Here is a 20880-nt window from a genome sequence, read left to right as displayed (position 1 = left end):
AAGCCAGATGTCCCCTTCACTCCAGCTTTCTCCCTGTTCCTAAGGAAGGTGGATTATAACTTGTCAGGGTGGAAGGAAGTTACCTGGTCTGCACCACTGATCTTAGTGTCATGGTCACCAGGAGCCATAGATCTGTGTAGAGTGGAGACCAGAGCACATGATGCCCAGAGCAGATCTCTACTTACAGCCTGGTGGTCATTGGTTTTCAGGTAACATTTGTCACCAGCATCCTGTGGCCCCAGAGCCTCTAACAAGAACCTATATGAAATCAGGTTTGTAGTCTTAGTATTACTGGTCCTTCCACTTCTGACACGTAGGTTTTATTTTAGGATTTTAAGTTATATTTGTTGCTTACCCTCACATCTTTCTGAGCTTGGTCACAGAACCTGTGGAAGAATGGAAAGGTTTATCACTGCCCAGAGGCCCTGGGTTCACTGAAGTAGCCGTGCAGAGTGAAAACAATGAGAGGAATTGGTTAAAAGGTTGCTCTTATCACTGGCCATGTCAGCCAGGCAACTAGGAGCAGGGACCTTGGATGAGGGCTCGCAGAGAGGATGCTGAGGCTCACAGGTGTGGAGGGAGTGCCAGGTGACCAGTGTATCTGTGGTCAAGCTGTAGCCACTGTGGAATGGGGCCAGACGAGTCTTGAGAATTCTGATCTTTTTTGCCTCCATGGTGGGATTTAAGACCTTACCTTATTTGTAACATGAGGCTTAGATAGATGACTTTGCAAAGTTCCTCCAGTGAAGACTCTGGAAAAACGGTGCTAATTCACTGTGTGGCCCATAACTGCTCAATTCCATTGCACCACTGCCCTGGGTACTAGCCTCATGGGCTCTGCCTGGTCCTGCTGTATCAACTTGTGGCTTTTCTTTCCCTATTCTGCCATGCTCTCTCTGAGTGGAATAACATACATCCTTTATAATAGGCTATATTAGATTTCGTGTGTATTGTGTGTTTTTACCATCTATTTCCATACCTCTTTTGATCTTGTACAACTGAAACTCCACACCTATTAAATAACTCCCCCTCTCCCTGCTTTGCACCCCTACCTCCACTGTTGGCAGCCACCATTTTACTTTTTTTTTTTGTCTTTTAGCTATTTCTAGGGTGGCTCCCGCGGCATATGGAGGTTCCCAGGCTAGGGGTCAAATCGGAGCTGGAGCCACTGGCCTACGCCAGAGCCACAGCAACGTGGGATCCGAGCCGCGTCTGCAACCTACAGCACAGCTCACGGCAACGCCGGATCGTTAACCCACTGAGCAAGGGCAGGGACCGAACCCGCAACCTCATGGTTCCTAGTCGGATTCATTAACCACTGCACCACCATGGGAACTCCTTTACTTTTTATTTCTATGATTTTGACTACTGTAGACACCTCCTGTAAGTGGAGTAATGCAGTATTTGTTTTTTTGTGATTGGTTTATTTCTCTTAACATAATGTTCTCAAGGTTCATCCATGTTGTCGCATGTGTCTGAATTTCCTTCTTTTTAAGGGTGAATAATACTCCATTGTAAAAAAAAAAAAAAAAAAAAAGGACTTCCTGTTGTGGCTCAGTGGCTAACGAATCCGACTAGGAACCATGAGGTCGAGGCTTCGATCCCTGGCCTTGCTTAGTGGGTTAAGGATCCCATGTTGGGAGTTCCCGTTGTGGCGCAGTGGTTAACGAATCCGACTAGGAACCATGAGGTCGAGGCTTCAATCCCTGGCCTTGCTTAGTGGGTTAAGGATCCCATGTTGCTGTGAGCTGTGGTATAGGTCGCAGACATGGCTCGGATCCTGTGTTGCTGTGGCTCTGGCAAAGGTCGGTGGCTACAGCTCCGATTCGACCCCTAGCCTGGGAACCTCCATATGCCGCGGGTGCAGCCCTAGAAAAGACAAAAAGACAAAAACAAAACAAAAACTACATTGTATGTATATACCACATTTTGCTTATCTGTTCATCTGTAGATGGATACTTGGGTTGCTTCTATGTTTTAGCTCTTATGAATGTCACTGCTGCTATAAACTTAGGTGTACAATATCTCTTCAAGATCCTGCTTTCAGTTCTTTTTGGTATATACCCAGAAGTGGAATTGCTGGATTGTGTGATAATTCTATTTAAAAAAATTTTTTTGGGGGTCTTTTTTTTTAAGGCTGCTCCCATGGCATATGGAAGGTCCCAGGCTAGGGGTTGAATCCGAAATGTAGCTGCTGGCCTACACCACAGCCACAGCAACTCGGGATCCAAGCCACATCTGAGACCTACACCACAGCTCATGGCAACTCTGGATCTTTAACCCAGTGAGCAAGGCCAAGGATCAAACCTGCATCCTCATGGATGCCAGTCAGATTTGTTTCCACAGAGCCACAACGGGAACTCCCTATTTTTAATTTTTGAAGGCACATCCATACTGGTTTTCCACATTTTTCTACATCCTCACTAACTTTGTTATTTTCTGTTTTTGATGGTAGGCATCCTAACAGATGTGTGGTAATTTAGTGCAAAATGATTGTAGTTTTGATTTGTAATTCCCCTAATGACTAGAGTTGTTGAGCATCATTTTATGGGCTTATTGGCCATTTGTATATCTTTGAAGAAGGGTTAAGTCCTTGGCCCATTTTTGAATTATTTTGTTGAATTTTAGGAGTACTCTATATATTCTGGATACTAATCCCTTATAAGATTTATGATTTGTAAATTTTTTTTTTGTCTTTTTAGGGCTGCACCTGAGGCCTATTGAAGTTCCCAGGCTAGGGGTCAAATTGGAGCTACAGCCACTGGCCTGCACCACAGCCCCAGCAGTGCCAGATCTGAGCCATGTCTGCGACCTACACCACATCTCACAGCAACTCTGGATCCTTAACCCACTGAGTGAGGCCAAGGATTGGACCTGCATCCTGTTACTAGTCAGATTCATTTCTGCTCAGCTAGAACAGGAACTCCCTATGACTTGTAAATGTTTTCTTTTTGACTGCATTCGTACATGCAGAAGTTCTGGGTCAGGGATCAAACCTGAGCTACAGCAGCGACTTGAGCCATAGCAGTGACAATCCTTAACCCACTGAGCCACCACGGAACTCTTTTAAATTTTCATCTTTATTTTCATTTAAAACTTTTCCAATTTGTCTGTTTTTTCTTTTTTGTGTGTGTGTTGGATTCTTTTTTTTTTTTTTTTTAATTATTTTTGTTTTGTTTTTCCATTATAGCTGGTTTACAGTTGTCTGTTTTTTCTTTTGTTACCTGTGCCTCGGGTGCTGTATCTAAGAAATCATTGCCAAATCCAGTGTTATGAAGCTTTTGTCCTGTGCTTCTTCTAAGAGTTTTATGGTTTTAGGTCTTATATGTTCACTGCAGCACTATTTATAATAGCCAAGACATGGAAGCAACCTAAATGTCCATAACAGAGGAATGGATAAAGAAAATGGGTAATATTAGTCAGCCATAAAAAAGAATGAAACAGCAACCTGGATGGACCTAGAGATGATAATATTGGAAAGACAAATATTGGAGTTCCCGTCGTAGCTCTGTGGTTAACGAATCCAACTAGCATCCATGAGGACGTGGGTTGGATCCCTAGCCTAGCTCAGTGGGTTAAGGATCCAGCGATGCTGTGAGCTGTGGTATAGGTTGCAGATGCAGTTTGGATCCCGCATTGCTGTGGCTGTGGTGTAGGCTTGTGGCTTCAGGTCTGATTCGACCCCTAGCCTGGGAACTTGCATATGCCATGGGTGCGGCCCTAAAAAAAAAATAGAGACCAAAAAAGAAAAAAGACAAATATCATATGATATTACTTATGTGTGGAATATAAAAAATGATACAAGTAAACTTATGTACAAAACAGAGATAGACTCACAGACTTAAATGTCTTGGCTATTATAAGTAGTGCTGTGGTGAACATTGGGGTGCATGAATCTTTTTTTTTTTTTTTTTTTGTCTTAGGGCTGCACCTGTGGCAAATGGAAGTTCCAGGCTAGGGGTTGAATTGGAGCTGCAGTGTTGGCCTACACCATAGCCACAGCAACGCCAGATCCCAGCTGCGTCTGTGACCTGCACCACAGTTCACAGCAGCTCTGGATCCTTAACCCACTGATCGAGGCCAGGGATCAAACCTGCATCCTCACAGATCCTAGTTGGGTTTGTTATTGCTGAGCTACAACAGGAGCTTGAATCTTTTTGAATTATGGTTTTCTCTAGATATATGCCCAGGAGTGGGATTGCTAGATCATATGGTAGTTCTATTTTTAGTTTTTGAAGGAACCTCCACACTGTTCACCACATGGGCTCTACCAGTTTACATTCCCACCAACAGTGTAGGAGGAATCCCTTTTCTCCTCACCCTCTCCAGCATTTATTGTTTGTAGACTTTTTGGTGATGGCCATTCTGACTGGTGTAAGGTGATAACCTCTTTGGAGTTTTGATTTGCATTTTTCCAGCAATTAGTGAAGCTGAGCCTCACTTTTTGGCCAACCGTATGTCTCCTTTGGAGAAATGTCTATTCGGATCTTCTGCCACCCCCCCCCTTTTTTTTCCTCCTCTTTTGGCCATCCTGCAGCATATGGAGTTCCTGGGTCAGAGATCAGATCTGAGCTGCAGTTGCAACCTAAGCTGTAGCTGCGCCATCGCTGGATCTTTAACCCACTGTGCCGGGCGGGGGATCGAACCTGTGTTCCAATGCTTTGGAGATACCAGCAATCCCATTGTGCCACAGCAGGAACTCCCATCTTTGATTTCTTTCTTCAGTATCTTATAGTTTTCAGAGAACAGGTCTTTTGCCTCCTTAGGTAGCTTTATTTCTAGGTATTTTATTCTTTTTGATGTGATGGTAAATGGGATTGTTTCCTTAATTTCTTTTTCTGACCTTGGGCTGTTAGTGCATGGAAAAGAAGCTGATTTCTGTGTACTACCTTTGTATCCTGCAGCTTTACTGAATTCATTGATGAGCTCTAGTGGTTTTCTGGTAGCACCTTTAGGATTTTCTCTAAGTACCATGTCATCTGCAAATAGTGACTGTTTTACTTCTTCTTTTCCAATTTGGATTCCTTTTATTTCTTTTTCTCGTCTGATTGCTGTGGCTAGGACGTCCAAAAGTGTGTAAGATAAAAGTGGTGAGCGTGGATATCCTTCTTTTGTTCCTGATCTTAGAGGAAATGCTTTCAGCTTTTTACCATTGAGTATGATGTTAGCTGTCGGTTTGTCATATATGGCCTTTATTATGTTGAGGTATGTTCCCTCTGTGACCACTTTCTGGAGAGTCTTTGTCATAAATGGATATTGAATTTTATCAAAAGCTTTTTCTGCATCTATTGAGATGATCATATGGTTTTTATTTTTCAATATGTTAATGTAGTGTATCACATTGATTGATTTGAAGATTCTGAAACAATCCTTGAATTCCTGGGGTATATCCCACTTGATCATAGTGTATGATCTTTTAGATGTATTGTTGGAATCAGTGTGCTAGTATTTTGTTGAGGATTTTTGCATGATGTTCATCAGTGATATTGGTCTGTAATTTTTTTTTTTTTTTGTCTTTTCTAGGACTGCATCCACAGCATATGGAGGTTCCCAGGCTGGAAGTCTAATTGGAGCTGTAGCTGCTGGCTTACGCCACGGCCACAGCAACACCAGATCTGAGCTGTGTCCGTGACCTATATACCACAGCTCACGGCAACGCCAGATCCTTAACCCACTAAGCGAGGCCAGGAATGGTTCCTAGTCAGATTTGTTTCTGCTGTGCCATGATGGGAACTTCTGTAATTTTTTTTTTTAAGGGCCACACATGTGGCATATGGAAGTTCCCAGACTAGGGGTGGAATTGGAGCTGCAGTTGCTGTCCTACACCAAAGCCACAGCAATACCAGGTCCAAGCCATGTCTGCAACCTACACTGAAGGTCATGGCAGTGCTGGATCCTTAACCCACTATTCGAGGCCAGGGATTGAATCTGCATCCTCATGGATATGAGTCAGGTTCGTAACCTGCTAGGCTGCAGTGGGAACTCCCACATGTATCTTTCTGAATTATAGTTTTGCCTGGGTATATGCCCAGGAGTAGGATTGCTAGATCATATGGTAGTTCTGTATTTAGTTTTTTGATTGGAGATCTTTCTTGTTTTTACTTATTTATTTATTTATTTATTATGGCTGCACCTGTGGCTTATGGAAATTCCCAGGCCTGGGGTCAAATTGCAGCTGCAGCTGTGACCTACACCACAGCCATGGCAACACCGGATCCAAGCCACATTTGTGACCTGTGCCGCAGCTTGCAGCAATACCAGGTCCTTAACCCCGTGAGTTAGGCCAGGGATTGAACTCACATCCTCACAGAGACAATGTTGGGTCTTTAACCAACTGAACCACTATGGAAACTCCTTTTTCTTGTTTTTAAATGTAAATGTTTATAACTATACATTTCCCCTTAACACTCCTTGGAGTGGTTCCTGTACAAGTTTTGGTATGTTGTGGTATGTTGTGTTTTCATTTTCATTTGCCTTTAATTATTGCCTGCCTTCCTTTTTTTTTTTTTCTTTTTTGGCTTTTTAGGGCTGTACCTGCAGCATAAGGATGTTCCTGGGCTAGGGGTCCAATTTGAGCTGCAGCTGCCAGCTTACACCTTAGCCACAGTGATGCAGGATCCAAGCCATGTCTGTGACCTATACCACAGCTCATGGCAGTGCTGGATCCTTAACCCACTGAGCAAGGCCAGGGACTGAACCTGAATCCTCATGGTTACTAGTCCAGTTTGTTACCACTGAGCCACAATGGGAACTCCTGCCTCTAGCTATTTTCTAATTTTTTGTGATTTCTTCTTTGATCCATTGGTTTAAGACTGTGTTTTTTAATTTTCACAACTTTGTAAGTTTTTCAGCTTTACTTAAATTGTTGGTTTCTGACTTCATCCTTTTGTGGTTGGAGGAAATATTTTGTATGAGGTCGATCTTTTATAAACCTATTGAGACTTAATGTGTAATAGGAATTACATGGGCACAGTTAATGATCTGGCTTGTCTGTGTGGAGGTGCTGTTTTGATCCCCACCCCTGCACAGTGGGTTAAGAATCCAGCATTGCTGCAGCTGTGGCATAGGTTGCATTGCAGCTCTGGCTCAGATTTGATCCCTGGCCTGGGAACTTCCATATGTCACGGGTACAGCTGAAGAATAAAAGAAAAGTAACCTAACATAGGGTCTATTTTGGAAAATGTCCCACATACACCTGAGCAGAATGTGTATGATGTTGAGTAGAGTGTTCTGTATGTGTGTGTTGGATCTAGTTTGTTTATGGTGTTGTTTAAGTACTCTGTTTCCTTTTGTTCTGGCTGGTTGTTCAGTCTATTATTGAGGGTGTGGTTTTGAAGTCTCCAACTTTTATTGTAGGGTTATCTGTTTCTCATTCAATTCTGTCAGTTTTTTGCTCCCTGTATTTTGGGTACATCAGTGTTTATAATTATTATATTTTCTTGCTGTAGTAAACCTTTTATTAATGTATAATATCCTTCTTTGTCTCTTATAAACTTTTTTGAATTAAAGCCTATTTTGTCTGATATTAACATAGCTACTCATTTTCTTTTGGTTACTCATTGCTCGGAATGTGTTTTTCCATCCTTTTACTTTCAGTCTTCATATGTCTTTGGATCTAAATTGAGGTTCTTGTAGACAGCATAGAGTGCATTATATGTTTTTATCCATTCTGCCAGTCTCTGTCTGTCAACTGGAGATTTTAATCTATTTATGTTTAAAGTATATACTGATAAGGATGAAATACTTCTGTTATTTTGGTACTTGTTTTCTGTATGCTTTAGTTTTTTCCCCTTCCTCCCTCCCTCCCACACCTGCAGCATATGGAAGTTCTTAGGCCAGGGATCACCCCTCACCACAGCAGCAATCCAAGCCACCACAGTGACAACACCGTATACTTAACCTACTGTGCCACAAAGAACTCCTTGTTTCTCATTTTCTGCATTATTGTCCTTTGTGTTTGATTTTTCTTTTTGGCTGCACTTGTGGCATGTGGAAGTTCCTAGGCCAGGGACTGAACCTGTGCCATAGCAGTGACTCAAGCCACAGCATTGAAAATGCCAGATCCTTAACCCACTAGGCCACCAGGGATCCCCAGTGTTTTGATTTTTTTTTATTGAAGTGTAGTTGATTTACAAGGTTGTGATAATTTCTGCTGTACAACAAAGTGATTCATTCATACATATACACATATCCATTCTCTTTCAGATTCTTTTCTCACACAGATTATAACTTGATCTTTTTAATAGTGAAATATTTAAATTCCTTTCACATTTCCTTTTTTGTGTAGTCTTTTTTTCTTTTCTTTTTTTTTTTTTTTTTGTCTTTTTTTAGGGCTGCACCCATGGCAGGTGGAGGTTCCTAGGCCAGGGGTCCAACTGGAGCTGCAGCTTTTGGCCTATGCCAGAGCCACACCAGTTCCAAGGCGCGTCTGCAGCCTACATCACAGCCCATGGCAACGTCGGATCCTCAACCCACTAAGTGAGGCCAGGGTTTGAACCTGGAACCTTATGGTTCCTAGTTGGATTCGTTTCCCCTGCGCCACAACGGGAACTCCCTTTTTTGTGTATTCTGTAATTATTTTCTTTGTGGTTATCATGGGAATTACATTTAACATCGTAAAGTTATGACCCTCTAATTTGATTTATACCAGCTTAACTTCAATAACGTACAAAAAACCTTCTTCTTTACAGCTCCACCCACCTCTTTCTGTTGATGTCTCAAAATTAAATCTTCATGTGCCCACAAACATAAACTAATCTTTTAAATACATTAGTCTCCTAAATTATGAAGGAAATAACATATGGAGTTACAAATAAAAATTACAATAATAATAATTTTTAGACTAATTTAAAAAAGTATATTAATATCTTAAGTCATGTAGAAAACAAAAAAATGGAGTTATAGACTTGTGGTTTTGGTTATTTTTAAGATTTTTAAATTTTTTGTCTTTTTTTTGGTCTATCCTCCTCATGGATGCTAGTCAGATTTGTTTCCATGGAACCATGAGGGGAACTCCTAAGATGGTTGTTTTAAAGTCTTTGTCTGTAGGATCTACCATCAGGTTTTTCTTTTTCTTTTTTTTTTTTTTTTTTTGTCTTTTTGCTATTTTTGGGGGCCACTCCCGTGGCATATGGAGGTTCCCAGGCTAGGGGTCTAATCGGAGCTGTAGCCACTGGCCTACGCCAGAGCCACAGCAACGCGGGATCCGAGCCGCGTCTGCAACCTACACCACAGCTCACGGCAACGCCGGATCGTTAACCCACTGAGCAAGGGCAGGGACCGAACCCGCAACCTCATGGTTCCTAGTCGGATTGGTTAACCACTGTGCCACGATGGGAACTCCCCATCAGGTTTTTCAAGGACAGCTTCAGTTGATTTATTTTTTTCTCTGAATGGGCCATATTTTCCTTTTTTTTTTTTTTAAATACTTCTGCTTTGTTGTTGTTAAAAAATGGACATTTCGGAGTTCCCTCTTGCCTCAGTGGGTTAAGGATCCAGTTGTCACTGCTGTGGCTCTGGTTACAGAGGTGGCGTGGGTTTGACTTCTGGCTTGGGAACTTCCACATGCGGTGTGCACAGACAAAAAAAACAAAAAACCCACAAAACCCGGATATTTGGATCTAATAGTGTGATACACCTGGAAGTTGGATCATCCTCCTTTCCAGGACTTGCTGTATTTTTGGTGGTGTAGGTTGTCTCTGTACCAAGGATCAGTCTGAGATACAACTTAAGGTTTTCTTAGGTCTCTTCTGAACTTGTACCTTCCTTGGGGTTGTATGATCTGTTTTGAATTTTCCTTTTTTATATAGTTGCTTTTGAATCCTAGACTTTGATGTCTGGCTCCCAAAAGGGGAAAGGAAAAATGAAAGAGGGAAGAAAAGGATGCTAGCCTTTTAAATCCGCTGGAAGTCACTTCATCTGGAGAGGGGGGGTGTTGCAGCAATGGGGGCGGTGAAACGGCGGTGGCTGCCAGCCTGTCTCACCTCTGTGATCAGAGCACAGATCCCTAGTCTTTGGAGGACAGGATCTTTTTTGCCCACCTTCCCTCCTGCACGCTGTGTGCAGGCTCATCCAGAAGCACATATATAGCCTCCAGCAGCATGGCTGGGGGGTGGGATGTCTAGCTGCTACGTATTAAGAGCTGAAGTTGACAGAAATTAACCACAATTTACTGTTTTAGTCCTCCTATGGAAGTTGCATTTGAGTTCCAGAATAGTCACACTAGGCAGCTTCTGACAGGTACTGTTTTTCGGGTGAGGAGATTCCTGGTGCGTCCTACTCTGCCATATTCCCAGAACTTTCCAGGCTGTGTTCCTTTTTGTCCTTGTCTGTTTGCCTTCCTCTCCACTGCATTCTTCCACTCTCTATCACTGCCTCCCCAGGGTACATCCTAAGTGCTTGGCACTTGTGGGAAAGGCTCAGTAAATTGGCCTGTCTTAAATTCCCTGTTTGCTCCTGTTCTCTCACTGTCCCATCAGGGATGACCGTGGGCTGCGCTGCAGTCTTCATATGGCCACCCACGGAGGGCTCCCCAGGAGGGAGAGAGAAAGGGGACTGTACTGGGTTAGACAGTGTCTCCCCCAGATTCCTTTCTTCCTGGAACCTGTGATCTTATTTGGAAGTAGGGTCTTTGCAGGTGTGAGAAATTAGAACGAGGTCATACTGGATTTGGGTGGACCCTAATCCAGCGACTGGTGTCCTCAGAAGAGGGGCACGTGAAGATGGAGGCAGAGATTGGAGTGTTGCAGCCACAGGCCCAGGGCTACTAGCGACCAGCAGAAGCTGGAAGAGACAAGGAAGGCTTCTACCTGAGAGGCCCTGGAAGGCACATGGAAAGAGGAATTTAAGGGTTTTTTGTCTTTTTAGGGCTGCACCCTTGGCATATGATGGAGGTCCCCAGGCTAGGGGTCGAATCAGGAGCTGTAACCACTGGCCTGTGCCACAGCCATAGCAACGTGGGACCTGAGCCATGTCTGTGACCTACACCGCAGCTCACGGCAACGCCAGAGTCTTAGCCCACTGAGTGAGGCCAGGGATCGAACTCATGTCCTCATTGGTGCTAGTCAGATTCGTTTCTGCTGAGCCACGACGAGAACTCCTGTTTTTGTTTTAAAGCAGTTGAGAGTAATAATTCAGGGCCCCTTTAATAACATGGCCCCATGTTTCATTCCGTTGTAGTAAGAAGGTTCTCAATTCCTGGTGTCCATTCCTCCTGATTGGCACACAGGAGGTAAGAATGAGCACATCCCTGTGATGGGAACTCCTGAAGCTGGTTTTTTATTTATAGGATGGACTGGTTCATCCTACTTCACCTCCCTCATGGACTGTTTCTGTTGGAGATTTCTCTGAAAATGGGAGAGCACAGGAGTTCCGGTTGTGGTGCAGCGGAAACGAATGTGACCAGGAACTATGAGGTTGCAGGTTCGATCTCTGGCCTTGCTCAGTGGGTTAAGGATCCGGTGTTGCTGTGAGCTGTGGTGTAGGTCACAGACTTGGCTCGGGTCTGTTGTTGCTGTGGCTGTGGTGCTCTAGCTCCGATTCGACCCCTAGTGTGGGAACCTCCATATGCCGTGGGTGTGGCCCTAAAAAGCAAAAAAAGAAAGAAAATGGGAAAGCACAAAATTAAGGCAGGGTTTAAAGCAATTGTAATTTTAAGGACTTGAAAGAAAAGTTGGGATCAGGTATGTTAGTTTCCTAGAACTGCTGTAACTGGGTGGCTTAGAACAACAGAAACAATCTTTCACTGTTCTAGAGGCAGAAGCCCGAAATGAGGGTGTCGTCAGCAGAGCCGCATGCCCCCTTAGGCTCCGGGGGGGCCCTTCCCTGCCTCTGTCAGGTCTGGCAGCATCCTTCGTGTCCTTGGCTTGTGCACACATCACTCCAGACTCTGCCTTTGCCCTCACACGGCCTCCTTCTGTGTCTGTGTCCAAGCTTCCTTCTTAGGAGGACATACCTACCTCATTAGCTTAGGGTCCATTCAGATCCAGTCTGACTTCATCTTAACTCATTCCATCTTCAAGGGCCCTGTATCTAAGTTTAGTCACAGCCTCAAGTACCAGGGTTAGGACGTGGGTGTATCTTTTGGGGGCTGCCCACTGCAGTGGGGTTTCTGCCTTTCCTGTCAAGAAGTGTTTGGAGTTGCCACACTTAGTAATCTGATGATGTAAAATCTGAAATTGTGAGTTTGCTCATGAAAACAGACTTTTAGCTGAAGTTTCACATAGAACTTTATAGGCCAAAAACTCCAAAGTTAATTATTAGCTCAGAAGCCAACCTCCAAAGAGCGTGTTGGTTACCTGATGGGTGCCTGTGCCAGATTTTCTTTTGCTTTATGAACATTCGTTTCTAATCTTCTTTTACTCAAACTGTGCTTTTCAATTCTCCACTTAGGAAATTGAGAGACTTTCTGAGCAACTAGAAGAAAAAGAGAGGGAGACACAGCAGCTGATGAACCAGCCAGAGCACGAGCGGGAGAAGGAAGTGGCCCTGCTGAGAAGAAGCGTGGCAGAGAAGGAGCGGGCCCGGGCCGCCAGCGACATCCTGTGCCGCTCCTTGGCCGATGAGACCCATCAGCTGCGGAGGACTCTGGCCGCCACTGCCCACATGTGCCAGCATCTGGCCAAGTGTCTGGATGAACGCCAGCGTGCACAGGGGGACGTAGGGGAGAGGGGCCCTGAGGTAGGCTGGGTGCAAGCGAATTGCGCCAAAGACCTCAGGGTGGCATTTGCCTTGCACCTTGGAGTCCCTCTGCGGTCATAGAGATTGGGCACTGGAACCCATTTCTGTTCTCAGTGGTGTGGGGCAGCTGTTGGCAAAGCCTTGCCCTTCAGAGATTTCTTCTAGAATGGTGGACAGTGCAGAACACAGTAGGAAAGCAGGAGGCCTCAGCAGCCACCCACCCACACCTGCAGTTGAGCCTGGGCCGTGGCAGGGAGGTGGCACTTTGGCTTCATCACCCTTAGCTGAGGGCCAAGCGGCAGAGCCAGGGCAGGTGCACCAAGCAGATGAGGCTGTGCAGAGACAGCGGGCGCAGTGAGCACAGCTAGGTGGGGCTGGTCCCGCCAGGGCCTCCTCCAGGGCTGCAGTTGTGGTTGCGAAGCTGGCTTCTGGGCTGGTCCACACTGGCAGTGGCCTGCCACCATCAGGAGCCCGGGTTGTTCTCCAGTCAGTGAAGTGAGGACATAGGGCCCCTGAGTGCTGGCCAGGAGCGGTGCAGTGGGAGAGGGCGGTGTGGGGATAGGGGCCAGTGGGGCCCGGTGGCAGGTGGGCTTCCACGACAGCTTGGATTTGGGCCGTGGCTGTGTGTGGGGTCTACTGGGGGAGGGGACAGTGCAGGTTTCAGTGTTAGGAAATCTGTACCACAGAACCAGGGGCTCCTGGGGGTGTTGGGAGGACGGGGCAAGGCTGTGGGACACATGGGGGACAGGCACTGGTGCCCACCCCACCCGGATTACCCTCCCGCTGGTCCTTTCCAGGAGCTTCTCTGAGGCTGTGACAGGGTTGACTCAGAAATGCCCTCCGTGATGTCCCAGCAGCAGCTTCACTGGCGAGCCCGCTGGGGAGACCCTCGCTCTGAGAACTGCCCGTCTCAGCCGGGTGGATTCCACGGAAAGGGAACCTCGGAGAGAACACAGCGTATTTCAGAAACCAGAGTGCTTTCTGGGAGGAGGCTGTGTTCTCGCCTGATTTTGAGTCACTGTGTCATTTCCCTCTGAGGATTTGAAAGCAGCCACACACACAAGGTTGACCTGGGCAGGCGTGTGGGGTCGGTGCTTTTTTTTTTGGCTGCTCCCTTGGTGTGTGGAGGCTCCCAGGTGAGGGCTCGAACTCGCACCACAGCAGTGACCGAAGCCACTGTGTGGTAGTGCTGGATCCTTAACCGGCTGTGCCACAGGAGGCCTCCGGGGCGGCTCTTACCAGTCTCTAAACCAGCGTCATTTCTCAGTCCTAGACTCGGCTGAGTCACCCGGGGTTTCCCGGTGCCCCCGGGTTAGGTCATGTAGTTCCGCTGTCGTTCAGGGGGAATTCTCAAAAATAATGTCACCCACAGACACCCCACTGTGCTGGGGTTTTTGTTGTTGCTTTTAATCTTTTAAAGTTTTATTCCAGTATCGGCGATTTACAAGGTTGTGGTAGCTTCTGTACAGCCAAGTGGTTCAGTTGTACATGTGCACATGCACGCTCTTCCGGATTCACAGAACATCGGGGAGAGTGTTCTGTGCGCGCCCCACCCCCAGTCCCTGCCTCCCCTCCGGTCACTGTGCGGCTAAACGCACTCAATTTCTAGGATTCGGATGGACTTTTCATGAGCCTTTTTGCTTAGTTCTGTTCCCCATCGTAGCTTTCTAGGCATGAATTTCCTGACCCTGCGTGAGGCCCAGGTCAGATTTCTCTGTGCAGAATCACTGAGGTGGACCTGACGGTCTGTGTTGTGGGTCCCTGGCTAGGCCTGCTCCTGGCACCTGCGCGGCCCAGGGCTGGAATGTTCTCTGGTGTACAGTGAGATGAAGCGTGCCGACCTCTCGACGCCCGTGATGGTGGCCATTCTCAGGCCGTGAGGACATTGTGTGTGGCTTGGCCCCAGTGTGGTGTGGGCTTGGGCAGGGCAAGGGCGACACCTGTCCCCCACCTCCGGGAAGTGGCCCGTCCTCTCCTGTCCCCGTCTAGCTTCTCTGGTGACTGAGCGGCCGCTGTCTGCTGTGTCGTGGATGCCGTGACTGTCTGTGACGGCCGCCTCCAGGATGGCTTCCTCCCTTCTTTCCACACGACAGTCCCGCTTGGTGACACTGTCTGCTCTCCTTTTCTTAACTCAGACAGAGTGTGCAAGTGGGGACGCCTCTGTCCAGGCTGTTGTCGAGAAGTTACAGGAGGAGAATCGACTGTTAAAGCAGAAGGTCACGCACGTGAGTGTCTGCAGGGTTTCCTTGGGGGGGCCTTCTGAGGTTTCCGTAGCCGCAGGTGCGGGTCCTCTCCTCGGCTGTGCCCAGGGCTTGCCCTGCCCTCGGGCCACTGTGGCTGATGCGTGCAGCCCGAAGCACCCGCCTTTCTGCCTGAAAGGCTGTGTAGGGCACGCCTGGTCGGCCTCCACGCCGCCTCATCCTGGGCATCCATAAACGAGGTCCAGGAGGTACTGCCAAGTGCAGCTTCTACGGCAGGAAAAGTGCCGCCAGTCCCCTTCTGTCTAAGGCGGTGGCTCGCGGCCACCGTAACCACGTCCCAGCTTTGGCTGTGGCCCTGCTCTCCCCTCTCTCAGCCCAGGGAGGGGCTCTGTTTATGGGGCGCTCCCCCGCTCAGTGGTGTCAGGTGGATGCTGCGGAGCGTCATTCAGAGCTGAGGGCGGCCCGGGAGCCGGCGTCTCCGCCGCCTTCACGTGGAGCTCTTGGGCTGCTCAGGTGGAAGACCTCAATGCCAGGTGGCAGCGCTACGATGCCAGCAGGGACGAGTACGTGAGGGGGCTCCACGCACAGCTGAGGGGGCTGCAGGCCCCGCTTGAGCCTGAGAGCCCCTCCTCGCCCGAGCGCCTGCAGAAGGAGATCGCCCGGCTCAACAGACAGCTGGAGGAGAAGGTGGACGCCTGCGCGGAGGCGAAGCAGGAGCTGGCGTCCGCGAGGAGGGCCCGGGACGCGGCGCTGGAGCGGGTGCAGATGCTGGAGCAGCAGGTGGCGCCCGGGCGCGGGAGGCGGGGCGGCCATGTGTCCCTTCTTTGAGCAGAAATGGCGTGACGTTGTGACAGCGGAGTGTCTCTCTCCCCTCAGATTCTCGCCTACAAGGATGACTTCTCGTCAGAAAGGGCTGACCGAGAACGGGCCCAAACTCGGATCCACGAGCTGGAGGAGCAGGTGGCCTCCCTGCGGCACCAGGTGTCCTGGAGACAGGTAGGCAGGAGGGCCACCCCTTTGCCTTTCTTGAACCTCCAGCTGTTCTGTGCCCACCTCGGCCCGACTCTCCCGCCCCCTGCCCCGGGAGCTGCAGCGCCTGGTGCCTGAATGTGTGTGTGTGTGTGTGGCGGGGGTGACTTCAGGGGAGGCTGTCCTCAGAGCCCGTCCTGCACACCCTACTGGGAGCTTCCTCGCTGTGTGGCGGGGACCCCCTTTACTGTGGTGCAGACATCAAGATCCCAGGGGTCTGGTCCCTGTGCCTGGAGAGGGCCTTGTAGGCCGGTGTTGTCCCCACCTCAAGGGCTGCGTCCTGAGCTGGAACTGATGCCCTCTCTGCAGGGCCTGTGGCCCCACCCTCCTCCCTCCTCCCCGTCTGGCTCTCAGCCCAGGGATGGGGTGGGGACGGTGCGGGCTGAGAGCCAGACCCGCCAAGGACCATGCAGACCCAGGGGCGAGGCAGCCACACCAAGGCCCCCGGGAAGGTTTGCAGGCAAGTGACGAGCGCTGGGGCCGTGGCGCTCGGTGGCTCCTGTCTGGGGCCCGTGTGTGGCCAGCATCCCTGCTGCCCGTGGAGCCCCTGCGCCTGCCCCGAGCCCTCAGAGGAGGGGGCTGCCGGGCTCCGCCCTGAGCTCTGCCCCCTTCTCCATGGAGGCACGTGGGGCAGGGCTCCTGGGCAGAGGGCCCAGGCAGGTTCTCTGCCACAGGGGTGGGGGACCCCACTTAGACCCGTTCCTTCGTGCACGTGGGTGGGGTGGGGGTCTGGTCACTGTGCTGGGTTGCAGCAGGAAGCGAGGCGAAGCTGCAGGTCCTGCCCGGCGTGGACGCAGCTGCAGCTGCTGGCCCGAGAGCAGCCTCCTCAGCAGACCTTTGCCTTTTTCCCAGGACTCTCGAGAGCCAGGCTCCTGCCGGGTTCGCACCGGCGGCAACACTCCCGCGTACCTAGAGGCTGATGCTTCGGAGCTTGCGGTGCCGGGTGGCCGGAGGTTTGGGACTGGGTCCCCGTGGTTGGAGCTCCCTGCGGAGGGCAAACGCCCTGGAGCGACCGCAAGAGGCCAGGGCGACCTTCAGTGCCCCCACTGCCTGCGGTACTTCAGTGACGAGCAGGGCGAGGAGCTCTTCAGACACGTGGCCGAGTGCTGCCAGTGAGCCCTGAGGCGCGGAGCGGGGCTCCCAGCACACAGCCCCGGGGGCCAGGCCCCCAGGACGGGCGGGGCGTGGCTTCCGAGCCCTCACCCAGGTGCCTTTGGGTCAGAGGGAACTTCCGGCGGGACCGGAGGCTGGAGGCAGAGGCGGGGGTTGGGAGCGTCTGTGCCCAGGAGGCTTGGCCCTGCTTCTCGTGTGGACTTGGGTCTCCCAGCTGCGGGCCGAGGTCGTGAGTACACGGTTGGAAGTGGGCCAGCGCCACGCAGGTGGGGGGTGCCGCCTCTCTGGGCAGCGGTGGCCGCCGTGTTCGAGCCCCCACCCCACCGGGAGGCGTGCAGGGCCCAGCGCCGGCTCTGTGAGACGCGTTGCTTACCTTACTTATTTCTGTAATAAATGTTCTTGCTTCAGTGACGGTTCCGCTCCGAGAATGAGTTGGGGGCTGGGGTGCAGTGAGCTGGCAGCATGTTCATCGGGGCAGGGGTTGGATCAGCTGTGAGCAGAAATACTGTTTCTCTCCTGCTCGGCGTGCAAAAGAGGGGCTGCGGTCCGGCCAGCCTGGCATGCTGCCGCCGTCCCGAGCCCTGGCCCAGGGTGGGAGGTGAAGGGCAGGGGATGGGGCGGGAGGAAGCAGGCGTCCTCTCGGGTCAGGGCAGTGGGGGCTCTGTTAACTCACTCAACCCTCAAGACAGTCCGGGAGGTCAGCGTCCTCATCCTCCGCGTGGATGTGGAACACGTGGCACAGAGAGGGAAGGTCACTTGCCCAAGATCACACAGTAGCTAGTTGGTAAAGCTGGGACTCAACCCAGGCCACGTGGCTCCTGAGCCCATGTTCTTTGCTGTTGGTCTGTGCTTCCCGCCGTGACTTGAGCATGAAGGGCTAACACTAGACCATCCTCCTCCAGTTGTAGTTCAGGTGTCAGCTCCTCGGGGGGGTTCCCTGCGCGCCCCACTGGAAGTGGTCAGTCTGTGTGGCGTGGGGCACTGGAACCGCAGAACGCCTGTCGCACATCCTGAGGAGCTGGAAGGGCTCCTGGTGGATACCTGGTGCTGGAAATGGACGGGGCTCCATCCTGGAGAGAAGGGCCGAGGCGGGGGAGCCCTCAGCGCCTCAGCTGATCCCCGAGATGTGCGGGCCTAGAGTGAGACTGGGAAACCCGAGGCCAGAACCACAGCTGGGGGGCAGGACGAGCTGAGCAGAGCCCCCAGCAGCTGTCCACTGTAGGTTACAGGGGCCGGTCAACACCCAGTTTCCCTCTGAAACCCTTGAAGGGCCGCATTTTAGGAGTAAAGTTGACATCCTGAGGCGAAAGTGAAACAGTCCTGCTCCTCCAGGCAGCCAACTGGTAATTTACTGGCCTGCTGGAGCGCAGCCTAGCTTGCTTCAGAGACGAGGAACAGAGTCCAGGACCTTACATGTTGACCACGGCTCCATGTATAGAGAAATGAAGGCCGAATGAAGATAGACTCAAACACAAGCTTGTACAATTTACAGATGGATTTTACGGCAGGGAAGAAGTATTATGGAAATCAGCCTAGAGGAAATGATTCTGAATAAAAACATGGAGAGGAACGAGGTGCACGGGAGTGGGTAAATGAATGGTGACTGAGTGTTTAAAACAGTGTCCTGAGGGTGACATGTGACCACAGGAGCTTTCCGGGCTGGGGAGGGGAGTGTTTAATGAACTGACACAATTACAAAGTTTTGCATTGATTTACAGTAGACTCTGATGAATTACTGAAGCACATTGTAATCTCTAGGGTAACTACTAAAGTAGGAATGAAAGTAATTAAAAAATTAATAGAACGGTGGAGTTCCCTTTGTGGCTCAGTGGTTAATGAATCCGACTAGGAACCATGAGGTTGTGGGTTCGATCCCCGGCCTTGCTCAGTGGGTTAAGGATCTGGCGTTGCTGTGAGCTGTGGTGTAGGTTGCAGACGCGGCTCGGATCCTGCGTTGCTGTGGCTCTGGCGTAGGCCGGCGGCTACAGCTCCGATTCAACCCCTAGCCTGGGAACCTCCATACGCCGCAGGAGTGGCCCAAGAAATGGCAAAAAAAAAAAAAAAAAAAAAAAAAAAATTAATAGAATAGAACCGGAATTCCCTTCTCATGGCTTAGTGGTTAACAAACCTGACTAGGATCCATGAGGATGTGGGATGGATCCCTGGCCTCGTTCAGTGGGTTAAGGATCCAGCGTTGCCGTGAGCTGTGGTGTAGGTCACAGACACGGCTCAGATCTGGCGTTTCTGTGGCTGTGGTGTAGGCTGGCTGCTGCAGCGCCAATTGGACCCCTAGTCTGGGAACCTTCATGTGCTGTGGGTGTGGCCCTAAAAAGCAAAAACAAACAAACAAACAGAAAAGTAATGTTTTCATTAGTTCAAAGCAAGATAACTTAGGAGGACTAAAGGAATAAAGGAGAGATGGGACAGAGAAAATAGCTGCAAGATGGTAGACTTTAATGTATTTTAATTACATTAAAAACAAATGGAGCAAAGATAACGATCTGATAGATAATGATTGTCATACTGGAGGAAAATCAGAGTCTTACCTGTGCTCATTAGAAAGACATACTTGAGGAGTACCCGTTGTGGTGGAGTGGAAACGGATCCGACTCCTATCCATGAGGATGCAGGTTCGATCCCTGGCCCCACTCAGTGGGTTGGGGATCCGGCGTTGCTGTGAGCTGTGGTGTAGGTCACAGATGTGACTTGGATCCTTTGTTGCTGTGGCTATGGTGTAGGCCAGCAGCTACAGCTCCAATTCGACCCCTAGACTGGGAACCTCCATATGCTGCAGGTGCCGCCCTAGAAAAACCAAAAAGGATATACTTAAAATGTAAGAGCATAGAATGTAAAGGAGACACACCATGCCAACTGAGAAAATGAGTATGATTATCTCACACAGTGGACTTTAAGACAAAAAAATATGATCAGAAATAAAGAGTGACGTTGCGGAGTTCCTGCCGTGGCTCAGCGATAATGAACTCAACTAGTATCCATGAGGACATGGATTTGATCCCTGGCCTTGCTCAGTGGGTTAAGGATCCAGTGCTGCCGTGAGCTGTGGTGTAGGTCACAGATGTGGCTTGGATCTAGCGTTGCTGTGGCTGTGGTGTAGGCCGGCAGCCACAGCTTCCATTCGACCCCCTAGCCTGGGAACTTCCATGTGCCGTGGGTGTGGCCCTAAAAAGAAAGACAAAAGAAAAAAAAAAAGTGACACTGAAAATGATAAAAGGATAAATTTATCAGGAATATATTACATACCTAAATTTGTGTGGAGCTGACAAAGCAAAAGCACTAGACAAATGCATAATCACAATTGGAGTTTTTTTTAACATACCTCTCTCAGTCACTGATAGAAGTAGGGAGAGAAATCAGTAAGGATACAGAAGATTTAACCAAAATAATGAATCTACTTGGCCTAATTTCATATGTAGAACATCACACCCAACAAAAGCTAACTATAATGCTTTTTAGATGTACATGGAATTCTTCCAAAAGAGATAAATCTGCAGACCATAAATTGCAGCATGTTCCAAAGAACTGAATTACTGAACTTATGATCTCTGACCCTAGTGAAATTAAACCACAACTCAGTAACAGAAAGATAACGACTAAATTCCCAACATATTTCTAAATGATTCATGGGAAAAATAAACACAATGGAAATAAAATATTCTGAAGGAGAAAAAAATACAACTTGCTCCAATTATGGAATGCAGCTAAAGCAGCAATTAGGGGAAATTTAATAGCTCTAAAGGCATATATTATAAACGAAGAAAGGTTAAACTTCAGCAATTCAGGTGCTCATCTCAAGAAGCCAGGAAACAAACTGCAAATTAAACCCAAAGAAAATGGAGGG

The 20880-nt window shown here is 49.1% G+C and overlaps 1 protein-coding gene across 4 annotated transcripts in view; it reads left to right on the top strand.

Moving 5' to 3' along the window:
* The window catches only part of TNIP2 (TNFAIP3 interacting protein 2), a 34566-nt gene extending 17138 nt beyond the window's left edge, over window positions 1–17428 (top strand). For all 4 annotated transcript variants that reach the window (XM_084971346.1, XM_084971344.1, XM_003128825.5 and 1 more), the window contains exons 2-6: window positions 12391–12678; window positions 14814–14903; window positions 15393–15659; window positions 15756–15875; window positions 16761–17428. In XM_084971346.1, coding sequence (XP_084827472.1) covers window positions 12448–12678; window positions 14814–14903; window positions 15393–15659; window positions 15756–15875; window positions 16761–17024 — 972 coding nt within the window. In that variant the 5' untranslated portion in view covers window positions 12391–12447 and the 3' untranslated portion in view covers window positions 17025–17428. The remainder of the gene's footprint in view (window positions 1–12390; window positions 12679–14813; window positions 14904–15392; window positions 15660–15755; window positions 15876–16760) is intronic.
* Window positions 17429–20880: the final 3452 nt, after the last annotated feature.

Source organism: Sus scrofa, chromosome 8 (genome assembly GCF_054392235.1).
Source record: "Sus scrofa isolate SSC_HxYL_T2T_F1_AM1 chromosome 8, Sscrofa_HxYL_maternal_Yorkshire_Landrace_v2.0, whole genome shotgun sequence".
NCBI lineage: Eukaryota > Metazoa > Chordata > Mammalia > Artiodactyla > Suidae > Sus > Sus scrofa.
This window is presented reverse-complemented; position numbering and strand designations above follow the sequence as displayed.